The 15,747-nt window shown below is 43.8% G+C and overlaps 1 protein-coding gene across 1 annotated transcript; it reads left to right on the forward strand.

Moving 5' to 3' along the window:
- The first annotated feature begins 657 nt into the window (after positions 1 to 657).
- On the forward strand, positions 658 to 14,831 carry jazf1a (JAZF zinc finger 1a). Its single transcript, XM_083925488.1, has 5 exons — positions 658 to 895; positions 9,484 to 9,556; positions 10,812 to 11,008; positions 12,208 to 12,377; positions 13,513 to 14,831. The coding sequence occupies exons 1-5, from the start codon at positions 781 to 783 to the stop codon at positions 13,687 to 13,689; spliced, it is 732 nt and encodes a 243-aa protein (XP_083781614.1). The 5' UTR covers positions 658 to 780; the 3' UTR covers positions 13,690 to 14,831.
- Positions 14,832 to 15,747: the final 916 nt, after the last annotated feature.

The following is a 15,747-nucleotide window of genomic DNA, read 5'->3' on the forward strand; positions in this document are numbered from 1 at the left end:
ACACTTTAATGTTATTAAATACTGTTGCACTGTAAAAAGCTATGTGTTTAAAACACACTGATAAATATCTACACAATTCCCATCTAATATGAATCAGCTGATTCCTTACATATGGCCTACATAATACATAATGCATAAATAAGAGACAGAACAATATAACACATGGTGATACTCATCTATCCATCCATCTTCAACCGATTGTCCCTATCGGGGTCGCGGGGGTCTGGAGCCGATCCCAGCTGACATCGGGCGTAAGGGTGATATTCAAATATAATCAAATTAATTAATATGAATAATTCATTAAATAAAATGAACTGCTCTAGATCTGCTTGGTATGAGAAAGAAGACACTATCTGAATCAAACCCCAGACAGAGATATTTGATGCGTTTGATGCCTCTATAACGCATGCATATGTGCTAAGAATGAATATTGATGTATTTCAGTGTGTATGATGTCCTTATTAATAATAATCACAAGTTCACAGTCAGAGCTTTGGGGGTCCATGTCCCAACCATAGACACTCTATGATCCCAACAGGTAGGCAGGTCGTGACGTAGACTGCCACCAGCCAGCCAGCCAGCCCTCCCTCCTCCTTCCCCCATCCCCACCCCCACCGTCCCGCCTGCCTCCCAGTTGCGTTCGCCGCTGTCCCTGTCTGGCTGCCCGGTGTCTGCTCCGCGCTGTGCGGCGCTCCCACCCCGAACCCGAAAACTCTTGCCTCTTCGTCCCGGTCCCCCCCTTCCCCTCCACCCGCCGGTGAATGCACCAGCGCCGCAAACATGACGGGCATCGCCGCCGCTTCTTTCTTCTCCAATTCCTGCAGGTTCGGGGGCTGCGGTCTCCAGTTCGAGTCTCTCGCCGAGCTCATCGTCCACATCGAGGACAATCACATCGGTGAGTCGGGCCAGAGGGGGGGATACGGAGCTAGCTGGTATTAGCTATAGCGTCCTAGCTTGTTAGCTGAACGCAAATAGGCTCGGCTTTGCATTCCGCTATTCCTGTCGCTGCTGCCTCTCCGTCGAGGCTCGGAGGAGTGCGAGTTATTCAGCAACACTTTAATTCCTTTGAAAAACACCGCTTCTCTTTGAAGTAAGTGGGCGCCTTGTTTTATGTTGCATTAGCCACGGTTGTTACCTTTTGCAGCGGTAACTCGACTTGGAGGGCCGCGTATAGGTCTCATAGGTGTAACTAGCATTCCGACCAGGCAGCGGTTTCACAGCCAGTGAGTCTGTGTGTTTACGTCTCCAGGCCTGATGCAGTGCAGCCGGGGCTTGTGTGTCGCCTTTGTCACCTCAGGTGTCTCAACGCAGCGAGACATCAGCTTTTTTCAAGTGCTCTCAGATCATGTTTATTCCACTTCATTTTACCGTTTATACAATGTCTGCTGAAGCAACTTGTGTCAGACATGCAATGAAATAATGATATTTTCTTACACATGCACAAGCTTCAACTTGTTGCACCGTTTATCAGATTTTGGCCTGACGGTAATGACTGAGGAGGACTGTCACCTGGCATGTACAGACTTATCGGTTTACCCTCAGTTTGACATTAGACAGAAAATCCGATTGAACACCATAGTTTGCATAAAAATAAATGCAAGTTAGTTCACTTATTTCTATGTAATAAAGACACATGCAGTGCTTTAGTCGAAACAATATTTGTATTGGTCGTAATATATTAATAAACTTATGTCTTCCACAATGCATGTGACAAATGTCTCATCTCATCTCATCTTCAACCACTTATCTGGGGTCGGGTCGCGGGGGCAGCAGCTTTAGCAGGGGACCCCAAACTTCCCTTTCCCGGGCCACATTAACCAGCTCTAACTGGGGGATCCTGAGGCGTTCCCAGGCCAGTGTGGAGATATAATCTCTCCACCTAGTCCTGGGTCTTCCCCGAGGCCTCCTCCCAGCTGGCCGTGCCTGGAACACCTCCCTAGGGAGGCTCCCAGGGGGCATCCTTACTAGATGCCCCACACTAAATAGATATATTTTAATTGCACTGTTAACTAATATCTAGGCCTACCTCTCAGGTGCAGGGGAAGAGAATAAAATAATATTCAAATTTCAAAGTCATCATCATTGCCTAGTTTTTGATGAGTGAGTGCTCCTTTGCTATTGATCTTATCTAACAGAGGAAATCATTCAGCTATAGCCTAATTATAAGTACCATGTCATGTAGTTAATATTTGACACTCATTAAAGCACAATTCAAACGCTTGCTTCTATTTTAAGACAAAATGATCCACTCTGGTGGATTAACCTATAATCCACCGTAGCAAATTACACTGTACTGAATCACGGGAGTTGTGAATGACCAAATTACAAGTCGATGTGGGCTAATCATTATTTGTAACATGTATCCATCCTCAGGAGGCTGTGTGAGGTGGGTGGGGCGAGGGGGCGACGGGGCTAGAATGGATGCTTCATTGAGCCAGTCTCCATGGCAACTGGCTGTCTCCAAAGGGGTTGGGGGCAGTATATTGGCGGAGTTATTGCACACCTGCTGTCTCACTAACAAAGAGCACCCCCCGAGTAGCCAGCTGCGGTGTGGACACTATACGTGTGACGTGGCATCACACGTGGGACAGGACTGATGTGCTGATGTTTAAAAAAAAAAAGGGGTCAAGTTTGGTTTGACTGTGTTTAGCAGAAAGTGGAGCGACGTGGGTGGTGGTATTTTGGACCACTCTTCATCATACCGTATGCTCCATGGATTAGTTGTAAATCACAAAAGAGGGGGGAAATTAACACTCTGAATGACCACCATATGTCTTGTGGCAAAGAGCACAAACCAACCAGTAAACAAATTAAAGGATTTAAATTGACAGAAATGCAGGAACAGTTATTGTCCTTTCAGTCACAAAACCAAAACCCCACACTGATATATGCCCCATCTGGCTTTTAGTTTGATCTTTGACCCCAACCGCCAGCTGAGCAGAATTGCAGCTTACCCGTCAGATCACTTGGATTAATGAGTTCCCCTCTGCATGCTTTATACCGTGGCGGGTCATTGGCAGTGTCAAGATCGCACAAAGTCTAATCAATACCCCTTGTAGATCAGTTACCTAAGGGATAAGAGTGACAGATGGAGGGAATTTAGGTGAAGTGTGGGAGAGGAAGAGGGGGTTACGACGTTTACCTCTGACTTCCTTTTTAGTTGTGAAATGGTGCATCAACGTGTGATCAACAATCAATCCAAAGATAAGCTAATTTGATCCTCACAGCTCCTACACAGAAGATAAGATGTATGAGGGTTTGCAGATAACAGATTGCCTTGTGGTCTATCCTGCAGTGTGCAAACACATTATCAAGAAACAGGAACTAACAATAAATCAGATAATCCAGAGGCAACAACAGGATTGCGCTATCAGATGTAAATAGCTGTAAATGTGAGTCAGTAGGTCTCGGTCAGGGTGCATAAATCAATGTAGGCCTCTGTTGGAAACACTTGGTCATTACGGTAGACTTTGCTGCCCTCTTGTGGTCAACCATTGACTGTGCTATACAGGTAAGTGGGTATAAGTTTTGTTCTTCCTCTGGTTTGGCCCCCTGTGTATCTCAGTTACCTCAACTTGTACCATATTTGGACTCCTTTCTCCTCTGACACATCGCTCATTAGTTGGCAGCAAACAAACCAGGCGAGCCTGTTGTGATCCTTTCCGTGAGAAAATGAGGTAATATGTGGTGTCTTCAGTGCTGACCTCATCCTAGAAGAAAGGATAGCAGCCTTCCAATAACATCCCCGTGCTGTTTAGATTACAGCTGAATGCAAGCGGAAACGGGTTTAGGTGAACTGTGTTTAGTGCGGTGTTTGGTTGTTGACGGCTTTGTGCGGTGACTCTAGGTAAGGTCTGAGGAATGTAATGATGTCAGGCTCATCTGCCTGTGCGCCGCGCTGTGCTGTGCTGTGTTCCCTCCTGCACAAGCACATACCTGCCTGTTACCTCAACAAAGAGGAGCTGGGAGGGAGGGGGGGGGGCAGTAAGAGATTAAAAGAGGGTAAGAGATTTGAAGGTAAAGAGAGGGAAAAAGTGTGTGGGTGAGCACAGGGGAAATCTCAGCTTTGTTTAGGCGGAATTGACTTGGATTTGTATTCATTTGGATTGTTTTTTTTTTAGCTGGTATCAAAGGCTGAGGTGTGACTTGACAAGAGGAGTCAGGTCAGCATTGTATTGTCATAATACAGTCTCTGCTGAAGCATGCAGATCCTTAACCTACAGTTACTTTAAAATACATAATCACTCAGCCCTCCGGCCAAGTTTGGCTGTAATCCTTTATCTGATAGAAAAGACAAATGCAGATACAATATTGTGACATAGATTTTTTCCTGTAACAGGAAGTCCCCTTCCCTGCGGTTGCTGTTTATTTGTTTTTTTAAATTAAGGTATAATTACATAGCAGAGGAGGAATTATGTGAATTGCCAGGGTGTTTCTAAGAGTCCTTTCTTTTGTTGCCAGGAGGTCTGGGCAGTAATTCACTTTCAGGGGAAATTACTTTTGCGGTGATATGATCTTCAAATCTGTAATCATTAGTCAATTAACACTCCATTCATCTGCAACTATTTTGATAATAACTGTTAAATCTATTAAAGAGGAGCTACACCCATTTTCAAAATGTATGTTATTCTTATGCTGTAAGACAGTCCACAATATTAGCAAACATGAAAAACTCTGTAGGCCATAATAACAACAGTGGTCAAATTCAAATGTTGTGATATCATTGAGTATAAAGCTGCGCAATAGACAATGAGTTGGGAAAGATGTTATAGATGACACCGAGAGCACCCAGGGGAATGTTCTGAGTATATGGGAACATCAACAATAAAGCTAATTTAGGTATAAAAAAAAGAAAAAAAACAAAATCAGTCTCACATTCATTGTCTATGGAGCAGCTCCAGACTTTACACTTGATGACATCACAAGTTAGATACTTAGTTGCGTCCAAAATACCATACTAACACACTATTCAGTAGGCTAAAACATTATGTGAGATTTTTTAGTATAAAAAGAAATGAGCACTTTCCGGTCAAATATTACAGCACTCTACGCCAGCATAAATTTCACACAATGCAATGCAGAAGTGACGTCAAAATTAATAACAGACAGAGACCAAGGCAACCCTGGGACTTCAAATATTGCTTCAATTAACACATCTACACAGTTACGCTGGCACAGGTTACCATGGTTATGGCTCTCGGATATTAATACAGCTCAGGGCCTCAGTTTTGGATGCTTAGTCAGCAAACACACAATACTTTAAGTTGTCATTTTCGACTCTGGGAAACTGTGAGTGGCATTACTTTAAAAAAAAAATTAAAAATAAATTTTCAGAAATTTCATTGACAAAAAGATAAATTAAGAAATGTAATAATTGATAATGAAACTAATGATCATGCTTTTCGTTCGTAAGCCAACTGTAATCATGAATAGCTGGACGTTTTGCCTTTCACATAAGGAGAGTTGGTCTCATGTAATGCATAACAGTGTAGCACAGTTCTTCTGAACATACATTTGAGCTGCAACTAGCATTAACTATTGATTATTGATCTGGTGGTTGTTTGATTGATTAACCTATTATTTGTTCCATCTCTGAAATGTCACAATTCTGAAAAAATGGCTATCACAATATTCTAAAGTCTATGGTGATGCCTTATAATGTCAGGTTTGGTCTGACTAACAGTCCAAACTCCCAAAATATTTAGGTTACAATTACTTACAGCAGAGAAAAGAAGCAAATCCTCACAACTCAGGGGCTGAAACTATGAGATCATTTTCACCATTTTTGCTCATTAAATGGTTAATTGATAATCAAAATATTCACTGATTTATTAGGCTATCTGTTTACAAATTGATAAGGCAACTAATTGCCTGAGCTCTATTGGGAATTCTTCATACATTTGCCATGAATTTGATATGAATCGATATAAAAAATACCCTCATTGATGTCATGATAAGAATGTAAACCATATAGCCCAGCCCCAGTTGCCAGATTCTTTCCCATCCCATTTTCAGAGGTGTGAGACGGGATGGGGCGTATGTTTGTGCATGTGAAAGAGTGTGTTCAGCATACTTCCTAAACGACCTGTCAGGGTGTAGCGGAGCAATTAGTGGATTGGCATCCCAAACTGGAAACTACAGGCCCTCTCTTTTCACGCTACACATACATCCGCATACACACAGTCACACAGATTGCCTTTCGGAAGTCGCAGGGACCTGAGCACCCCTCCATGCACTGAGAAGTGTAATTACAGAGAAGTTTGACTTTTCCCCCACCCATATCCCCCCTGCTCCTTCTCCTCCTCCTCCTCCTCTGTTCTCCCTCCGTCCGGTTGCCTGCTGCTCTAGAAACACGTTAAAAGCTCTCTGTGGCTTAATTAGCAGTCTGCAAAAACAAGCCATGCATTCTTGGCCTGGTTTCAGCACATAACACACATGTAAAGACACACGCACACAGACCTGTACACATGTGCAAAAGGATGTGGGCACATGCAGACAGTTTGTATTCAGCAGGGGGCAGCAGTGTACCGCTGGTGCGAGATGGATGTCTGCGGAGCGGGAGTTGACCGGTTGTTGCTTTTAATGACAGGAATGCTAATTAGGGAGATATTTATAGACCCTCGAGATTCTGAAATGTCTCGGACATGCAGCACACATGACTGAAACATGTATACACGCACACATGCAGATTGAAAACACACAGAGTAGGCTGCTGGCAATGCACCGTGTGGGTTAAATGTAAAACTGTGTGAATGAAATCAGGCAAAATTGAGATTCATGCAGTTTGTCTGTCTAGATGTAATATGTGTGAGTGTGTGTGTATGTGTGCGTGTGTATGCAGGTCCCCTCCTGCTCCAGCGGCAGGATCAGCAGTGTGTTTAGCTTCCTGTCCTGCTAGGTGAGTGGAAGTCATAAAGCCAGTGAACATTTACTGCAGCTCTCTCTCTCTCTCTCTCTCTCTCTCTCTCTCTCTCTCTCTCTCTCTCTCTCTCTCTCTCTCTCTCTCTCTCTCTCTCTCTCTCTCTCTCTCTCTCTCTCTCTCTCTCTCTCTCTCTCTCTATCTCCCTCTCTCTCTCTCTCCTTCTCTCTCTCTCTCTCTCTCTCCCCCCCCCCCCTCTCTCTCTGCACCTGGCTTACTCCATTTCCAGCAACACCCTCCCCCCTTCTCTATACACACATGCACACACTTACCTCATCTTAAAGCAAAAAACCTGAGCTAATGGTACATCTCAAGTTATTAACTTTGGTCGACTGCATTTAGCTTTCTTTTAGTGTTCTTCTGAATAAATCCAACCACGTTGAAGTTGGATTCCTGGTTCATCATTACTGATGGATGACTCGTTGGTTAATCGATAAGTCACTCTACAGAACATGTCAAGCGAAATGCCTCCAGCAGGAAGTGTCTCCAGCTTCTTAAATGTGAGGATTTACGTGATTTTAAAATGATTTATTTTTGTAATATAGACTGTTAATCGGACAAAACAAACAATTTGAAAACGCCACTTTGAGCTCTGTGAAATCTTTAGTTTTTGTTTAGTTTTTCTGGGATTGAGGGCTACATTACAGTCAGGTGATACATTTCTGAGCTTATAACCTATTGGGTCACATCACACACTTTTACTTAATGATCTCATATTGTAAAAAGTGATATATCCATTTTTTTTACAGTCATTCCCCAGCTGTGGAAAGTGTGCGGAAGACCCACAAACGCTGACCAATCAGAACAGACTATTTTTGGAGGGGGGTATATAGGAGCAGGCGCTAAAAAATAGTTTTTTCAGTCAGAGGGGGAATACAGGTTTATTCAGACAGTATGAGAAAAATAATGTTTTTTGAATATTAAAGCGTGTAAACTTCTAGTAAAAATTCTAAATACAAACATGAACCTGAAAATGAGCATAATATTGGACATTTAGTGTAATATACTTGTTACATTGTATCAATATATAATGACAGAGAAAATAAATTGTGCAAGCTACGAAAATATTCAAAATCAGTGGTTGTAAAGAGGTCAGACTTTTAGATGCTGCTCCCAATTTGTCGTGTTTCGTGACTCAGCCTGGTCAGTGGTGTAGGTCGCGGTTTGTGCGTGTGTGTGTGCTTGTGCATGCACAGAGAGCTCTGGTCTCTACATCTGAGCAGCAGGTAGGATTATTAAGGCTCAGCTATAAAAGAGTCTGTCAAAGACCACCTCTGTGGACCACAGTGTGAGCGTGTGTGTGAGCGTGTGTGTGAGCGTGTGTGTGAGCGTGTGTGTGAGCGTGTGTGTGTGCGCGTGTGTGTGTGTGTGTGTGTGTGTGTGTGTGTGTTTTCCGAATGCATGTCTGCTGTCCTTTTCCTCACCTAGCCTCTTCAGAGTTTTTACATATACTCGAATGTATGAGGTCTAAACAGCAGCGCTAGTAGTGTGCATTTTCTTCTAGGTTGTTTTCGTGTTTGCTGGTCTCCCTGGTGTTCTCCTGCACTGTGGGAAGTCTGCATTCTTTTTTAATTATGAGGTGTGAAAGCCTGAAAACTAAAGGGCTAGGAAGGCCAACACGCACATACACGCACATATACACACATATACACACACACACACACACACACACACACACACACACACACACACACACACACACACACACACACACACACACACACACACACACACACACACACACACACGGAATTAGTTGGAAGCAACGTCCAGAGGAGTGTGTGGTTAATTGTTGCACTAAGATGATCCAATTCTTGGATCTGAATTGCAGTACATCTGCTAGCCATTACATATAAAGTTGCAATTATGCCTACATGCACACACACTCGCTCGCTCACTCACTCATACAGACATAGCCATGCACGCCATGGCTTAGAAACCTACTATTTTTTTGATTTTTTTCAGTGTGGGATCCCTCTGAATGTTTCCCCCGTTGAACACTTGATGGCACTGGTACTGCACAGATGCACCCACCCGCAGTGTTTTCATGCACACTTGCTCCTGTTTTCCAGGGGGTGGGAGGTGGGGCTTTGAAGTTAACACAGTTTCCCTCGGGCAGTGGAAGTTGCCTACTGTAGTGTTACTGACCCAGCAAGTCAACTGGAAAAAGTGTGTGCGTTTCATGTCATACACTGTGCACATTCATCACAGCACTCCAAGTCACTTGGACAAATTTCACATTCAGACTCAGGCGACGATTTATCAGCCTTTGGCCACTTTGGGAAAGGCATTTGTGGTAAATTACAGACTAATGGGCATTGGCGTAATAATGAAAGTATCCAAAATGTAACTGCAGGCTCTCGCATATCATAGACTGATACAGAGCATGCAGTGTGAGAAACAGAAATCTATCAGCCGGTCTGGCAGGAAGAATAGATGTATGAGTCAGCTACATACTAAGAGTATTCACACGACATTTCCCCTCCACCGAGAGCGGTGATTAATCTGGATGTCTCTCTCTCTCTCTTTCTTTCTTTCTCTCTCTCTTTCTTTCTCTTTCTCAGACACAGATCCGCGGGTCCTGGAGAAGCAGGAGCTACAGCAGCCAACTTATCTGGCACTAAGCTACATCAACAGGTACACACACATTAACACACACAGAACCAAAGATGTCCGTCTATAGAGGGCAGCATTGCTCCACTAGTGAAAGTGTGTGTGTGTGTGTGTGTGTGTGTGTGTGTGTGTGTGTGTGTGTGTGTGTGTGTGTGTGTGTGTGTGTGTGTGTGTGTGTGTGTGTGTGTGTGTGTGTGTGTGTGTGTGTGTGTGTGTGTGTGTGTGTGTGTGTGTGTGTGTGTGTGTGTGTGTGTGTGTGTGTGTGTGTGTGTGTGTGTGTGTGTGTGTGTGTGTACTCACGCGCGTGCGTGCGCACATGTGGCTTGCGGAGAGCAGCCCAAATGACTGATGTTTTCCCAGAGACACAGCAGTGACTCATCCACAGACCAGCACAGAAAACCACACAAGACATTCACTCCTGACTCCCTGTGCTGCAAAAGGACACAGCCATAGTGCTTGTGTGTGTGTGTGTTTGTGGTCAACCGATGTGTCACGTCCCACTTAATGCCCTGTTAAAACACTCCAAGACGCAACATTGAGAAAGATAACGGTAAAACAGAGAGTTGTGCTTGTTTTCTGTGGTAATTGATTAAGTGGCCAAGTTGTAAATGTCATCCATATTTACTGTACAATGCTGTGATGACTGTTCATTCAGAAGCTCAGTCATGTCGCAGACTTCCCTCAGAAAGCACTCAGAACAGCCATAATTAGATGTAACCTTAAATGCTCCCATTATAACAAGGGTTTAAGTATAATTGACCACCGTTCCTGTCAGTAGCGATACCATTGTACGCACCAAGGAAATGACTTAGATTGAGGAACTCTGTAACGTCACTAAAATGAAGTTTGACAGGGCAGGAAACACCAGCAGTGTTCCAACTGTCTGTTGTAAACATCCATCACAGCTTAAAGACTGCCTTCCTAGTTCAATTCCTTTAGACTTGTTGTAGTAATGTCCGTGTGTTCCAAGATCTCCCCACTGATAGTGTTGCCATAACGGTCAGAAACAATGGCCAATGAGATTAAGACCCAAGTTGTGTTTAACCAGAATTATTCTCAAAGTTTTAAATAATAAAAAAAGGGAAACATTTGGATGAATTAAAACAATTATATATATTTTTGACCAAAGTTTGGTATTTCAGTAGGTTCACCAGTATTGCCTCCATTTATAAGGTGCTCAAGTTGACATCAACATGGTTGTCAGATGGAAGGTTTGTTGGTTAAATGATATTCATACATGGCCCGCACTCCCTCTTCCCTCCCTCTCATATACCATCAGGTTCATGACAGATGCGGCACGCCGGGAGCAGGAGACCATGAAGAAGAAGGCCACGCCCAAGCTGTCCCTTTCCATCACCGGCGGAGTGTCCAGGAACAGCACGGCCACGCCTCCTCGCCACACCAGCGGTAACCTGACGCCTCCCGTCACGCCCCCCATCACCCCCTCCTCCTCCTTCCGCAGCAGCACACCTACAGGTACGACGTGTGTCAAAATGTGCTTTTGAGACGAAAACGAAAGACGGATTACTTGTACTTGTGGAGTGAATGGAGCGGTTGAAAACTGACTAATGCAAATGAACCTTACTGATGGTAACTGAAAAAGCAGTTTGTCAAATTCAGACAGCACTAGTGATGAGCAAATAAAGATATTTGTCACATAAATGGAATGTAGCTTTTGTCATACGTGGTGACTTCAGAAAAATTAAAAAACACAAGTTCAAACTATCCGCCGAGGGAACACGTGCCAGGTAACCTTAAATTCAGTAATGCAAACTGTATTCGGAAACCGCAAATTATTCACTTTGAACCAAGTGTGTATGTGTGTGTGTGTGTGTGTCTCTCTCTGTGTGTCTCTGTGTGTCTCTGTGTGTCTCTGTGTGTCTCTGTGTGTCTCTGTGTGTCTCTGTGTGTCTCTGTGTGTGTGTCTGTGCGTTGGGTTTGGTGGCTCCTGCAGTGAGCAGACCAGTCAACACTCTGCTAATTACATAGCAGCTGTCACGCTGTGTGTTCGCATGGGGCCGTGTGTTGCACAGCCTAGAAGCAGATGTCCAATTCCAGCCCAAATGGTTCCAAACGTAGTGTTAGGTCTGGGCTTATACACCAGCATGGCAACACACACACACACACACACACACATACACACACACACACACACACACACACACACACACACACACACCCTCTCTTTCGACATGTGCCAGGGTGCCATCCATTTCCTCATGCTGGGGTGCAGCATTTCCTGTGAGATGGTGGGGGGTCAGTGGGCCTTTATGTGTATGTGTGTGAGTGTGTGCGCGCCTGAACATTTCAGTAATGTGGTATGTTGATGTCTGTGTGCATGCATGTGAGTGGAAAATGTTCTGCACTTAGCAAAGCACTTTTTCCAGGCCGAGCAATGGGGATCACTCCCACTTAATGATCTCTTTCTCAGTGCCAACCCCCTGCATTTTGACTCACAGGCACACACAGAAGCATACACACAGAAGCATACAAACACACACACACACTGCAGGTTTGTCTAAACATTGCTTTCAGTAGCACATGGGCGGCAAATGCATCAAAATGACAGCAGAACAAAGCGAGAAGTACTAATAAAAGGCCCAATATCATTTCAGTATCAATGGCACATTTCATCTGGGATGATAATTCTGCATGTGTCTCCATTGTGCCTCCAGGCAGTGAGTATGATGAGGAGGAGGTAGATTATGAGGAGTCGGACAGCGATGAGTCGTGGACCACAGAAAGCGCCATCAGCTCCGAGTCCATCCTGAGCTCCATGTGCATGAACGGGGGAGAAGAGAAGCCGTTCGCCTGCCCCGTCCCCGGCTGTAAGAAGAGATACAAGGTAAGACCGAGAAGTCAGGCCCGGCTGCACAGCCGTAGGACACAAGCTTTAGTCATTTCTGATGAAGTCTACACTGGAGCTTTTGTCTTGAATATCACATGACAAAATATTTAAGAAGAGCACGTTATAAATCCAGACTGTTTTGATTGGAAGCGGGAATAAATATATCATGGTATGTTTGCTTTGGTTAAATTTTGTTGCGGCTCGTAACAAAAACCTCATTCAGCTTGTAGTCCCTCTGTGAATAACAGAGAGTGTGGGAACTTTAGACCAAAACAGTGACGGTTACACTCTTTTCCACCCAGTGTGGGAACAGGGTCTGGAACAGGTCTTACATTATTCAGCTTTGATATCAAATGGGGAAGATGGGTTTCTGTAATAACTTTAAATTAAAAGTTACTTTAGAAATAATATATAGTAATCAGTAGTAATTAAGAAGACTATAAACTTCCATAGACAAAACTAATGGGGATCCAATCAAAAATCAATAAATAAAACATGAAAAAATAAACAATGTAGTGATCATTCATAAGCCGGGAGACACAAAACTTTGCACTGTCACGTTTTCTAGTGTAAACATTCCTGTGACCGGAGCTTTCTTGAGAACAACTCAGCTAGTTAGCTATTTATTGTTGGTCATTTGGGACCAGGCTATTGCTGCGGGAAAAAAGCGTTCACTACTAAAGTTAAAGCGCTGTTGCATGTTTGAGTTTGCTACAGTGTAACATTTCCATATCCAGGGCACTTGACACAGCACTTCCTTTGGTCCTCAGCAAAACAACCGCTAAGTGTTAAGCTGATCGGATTTACGGGTTTCGAGAAAATGGAAGGACAGACATAGACTCCTTCCATTATAGTTAGATTTAGTAAGCAGCTAACTCTTATAAGCAAATTGTGATTTCTCAAAGTAAATTGCAGGTTCAGGTTCGGGATCCTAATATTTGTTGAGGCTGCTGGCCCCAGCCGGGGATCTTGGCTAATTGCAGACCTGGATCAAGTGATCAAGCGGTGAAAGGGTCGTACACGGGTTGTACTCGTGGTCAGTGATTTGTGTCACACATGGGGTTTCGTGCAAAACGGGTGCTTGTAGCCCTTATTCTCTTTCATAATGAGCCTCCCCTCTCTGTCTCTTCAGAATGTGAACGGCATCAAGTACCACGCCAAGAACGGCCACCGCACACAGATCCGTGTGAGGAAACCCTTCAAGTGTCGCTGCGGCAAGAGCTACAAGACCTCACAGGGCCTGAGACACCACACCATCAACTTCCACCCGCCTGTCTCCACCGAGATCCTGCGCAAGATTCAAGGCTAGAGCCCTCGCTCACACCAATCACTACCCCAAACACAGCCCTGTCCTGACTCTCTTTACCCCCACCCTTTTATATCCTTCCCACACACTAAAGGATCAAGTGCGTGCTTTAAGTTCTTTCAATTTTCTTTTTTCATCGTTTTGTTCGGATGTGTTTCGTTGTTTCTTTTCTATCCATGTTATATCCCTTGTATTTTTGAAAAAGAAATATGTATCTTTGTAGTATTTTTATGTTGTACATTTGCACATTCGTATATATGCTATCACATTATTTTCTTCTCTATTGTTTGACTCTACATAAGGTGCTAACTGTAAAAAACAGAAAGAAAAGACACAAAAACAAACGATATGAAAGAGTAGAAACATAAAAGATGTGAAACAGGAAGTGCAACCAAGCCCTGCCGATTTCCCTTCTCGTCTTTAAGTGGGACGAAGTTGACGTTAGCGCTGATCTGAGTTCAGCGGGCGTTACACTCCCTTCCTGCCCGATGCAGAGAGTCCGCTGAACTTAGATCTGTAGCTTTGCATGAACTCCTGGGGCTTTCAGTGCGAGAGTTAAGTTATACTTTAAATAGATATATTGATATATAAACAATAGACAGATATGTATGTGTACATAAAAATCTATAAAAGTATTCATGAGCATATACATAATAGTTACACTTTATTTTCAAGCTTTATTTTATATATTATTGTCAGTGTTTTTTTTTATGTATCAGTAAGTGTTCCTTTCATTCCTTATTTGCTGAGACGGCCAGTTCTGTCACCTCAGAGGTCAAGCTGGCCGACTTTAGGTTCGGAGAGTTTTCTCTCACCACGCCCTAGAGGCGAGGAGCCAAAAACGCCTTTTGGGTTTGACACTCTGAATTACGTGCGATGTTTTACTGGGGCACTCATTAGAACACTGCCTAAGCCAACAATTCATATCTTAAACATTTCATCCCTGCGGAAAGCCATCCATGTATTCCATATCTCCAGTGTTTCCCTCATTCAGAGTGCCAGAGCTGTGTTCAAGAGACTTAGCGGTGTAAGCAGGTTACGCATCATACTATTCCAGTTGCCAAGATCTTTGTAGTTGTTACGTTTTTTTTCCATGATGTTGCCAACAGCTCTCCACTGCCAAACATTGATCATAACATGTGCCTGATGAGGGGGGAGGGGAGGGTGGTGGGTGGTCGGGTGGGTCAGGGGAGTGAGTTGTAATGGTTTCACCCCGGAGGTCGCCAAACGTGTGGCAGCGATTTCTCTTCTTCATCGTGCCTCCGAAATGTGCGGATGAGTGGACGTACATCAACTGAATGTTTTCATGCATGCTTCCTGTGTCGTTACTAGTGGGATGACGCGTGAAAGGAGATTTGTATTTGAAAGAGATTACCATCTACAACCTGCCATTTATGTGTGTTGTAGACAAGAGCATTCCAGTTCATTGTATGTATGTGTGTGTGATGTGTTTGAGTGCAACACATGTTTTATTTCCCAGCAGTATCCCAAGTCATCAGCCTATAGAGTGTTACTGTTTTCTGTCGTGTTGTCCGCGCCAGGCCGCTGGGTCGACTCCTGTGGAGCAGGATGGCCGGCAGTGTTGTGTCATGTAGTGTAGCGGTGGCCAGCTTGTTACCCCCGACTGAGATTTTTTTTCATCATTCATTGCCTCCAAGAAAAACACGAGTGGTGCAGTGCAGCCGCCGCATGCCGAGACACATTGATTCTCAACATAATTTCCCTCATCGTGCACAACGTTTTTTAACCGGCAGAAGGCTCAAAGCACGAGATCCTTCTCTTTAGTTCTTTTGATGGGTTCACTGACCTCTTACATGCACACACCCTCCTGCCCTCCTAGCAGCTGTTGCCATGGAAACCACTGGGTTTGAATGGCAGAGACTTTTTTCTTTCAAAGAGAAATACACTTTAATTTCTTTGTCTTTACAAGTAATTTTCTTGAATTTTCTTCTCCTGGTATTTGTTTATTTATTTAGGAGGTTAAACAAACAAACAGACAAATGATTTAACCCCCTAATTTCTTTTTAATAACCTGTTCTGATTATAGTAATTTCCATGTGT

This window comes from Echiichthys vipera (assembly GCF_963691815.1).
Source record: "Echiichthys vipera genome assembly, chromosome: 13".
Classification (NCBI taxonomy): Eukaryota; Metazoa; Chordata; class Actinopteri; order Perciformes; family Trachinidae; genus Echiichthys; species Echiichthys vipera.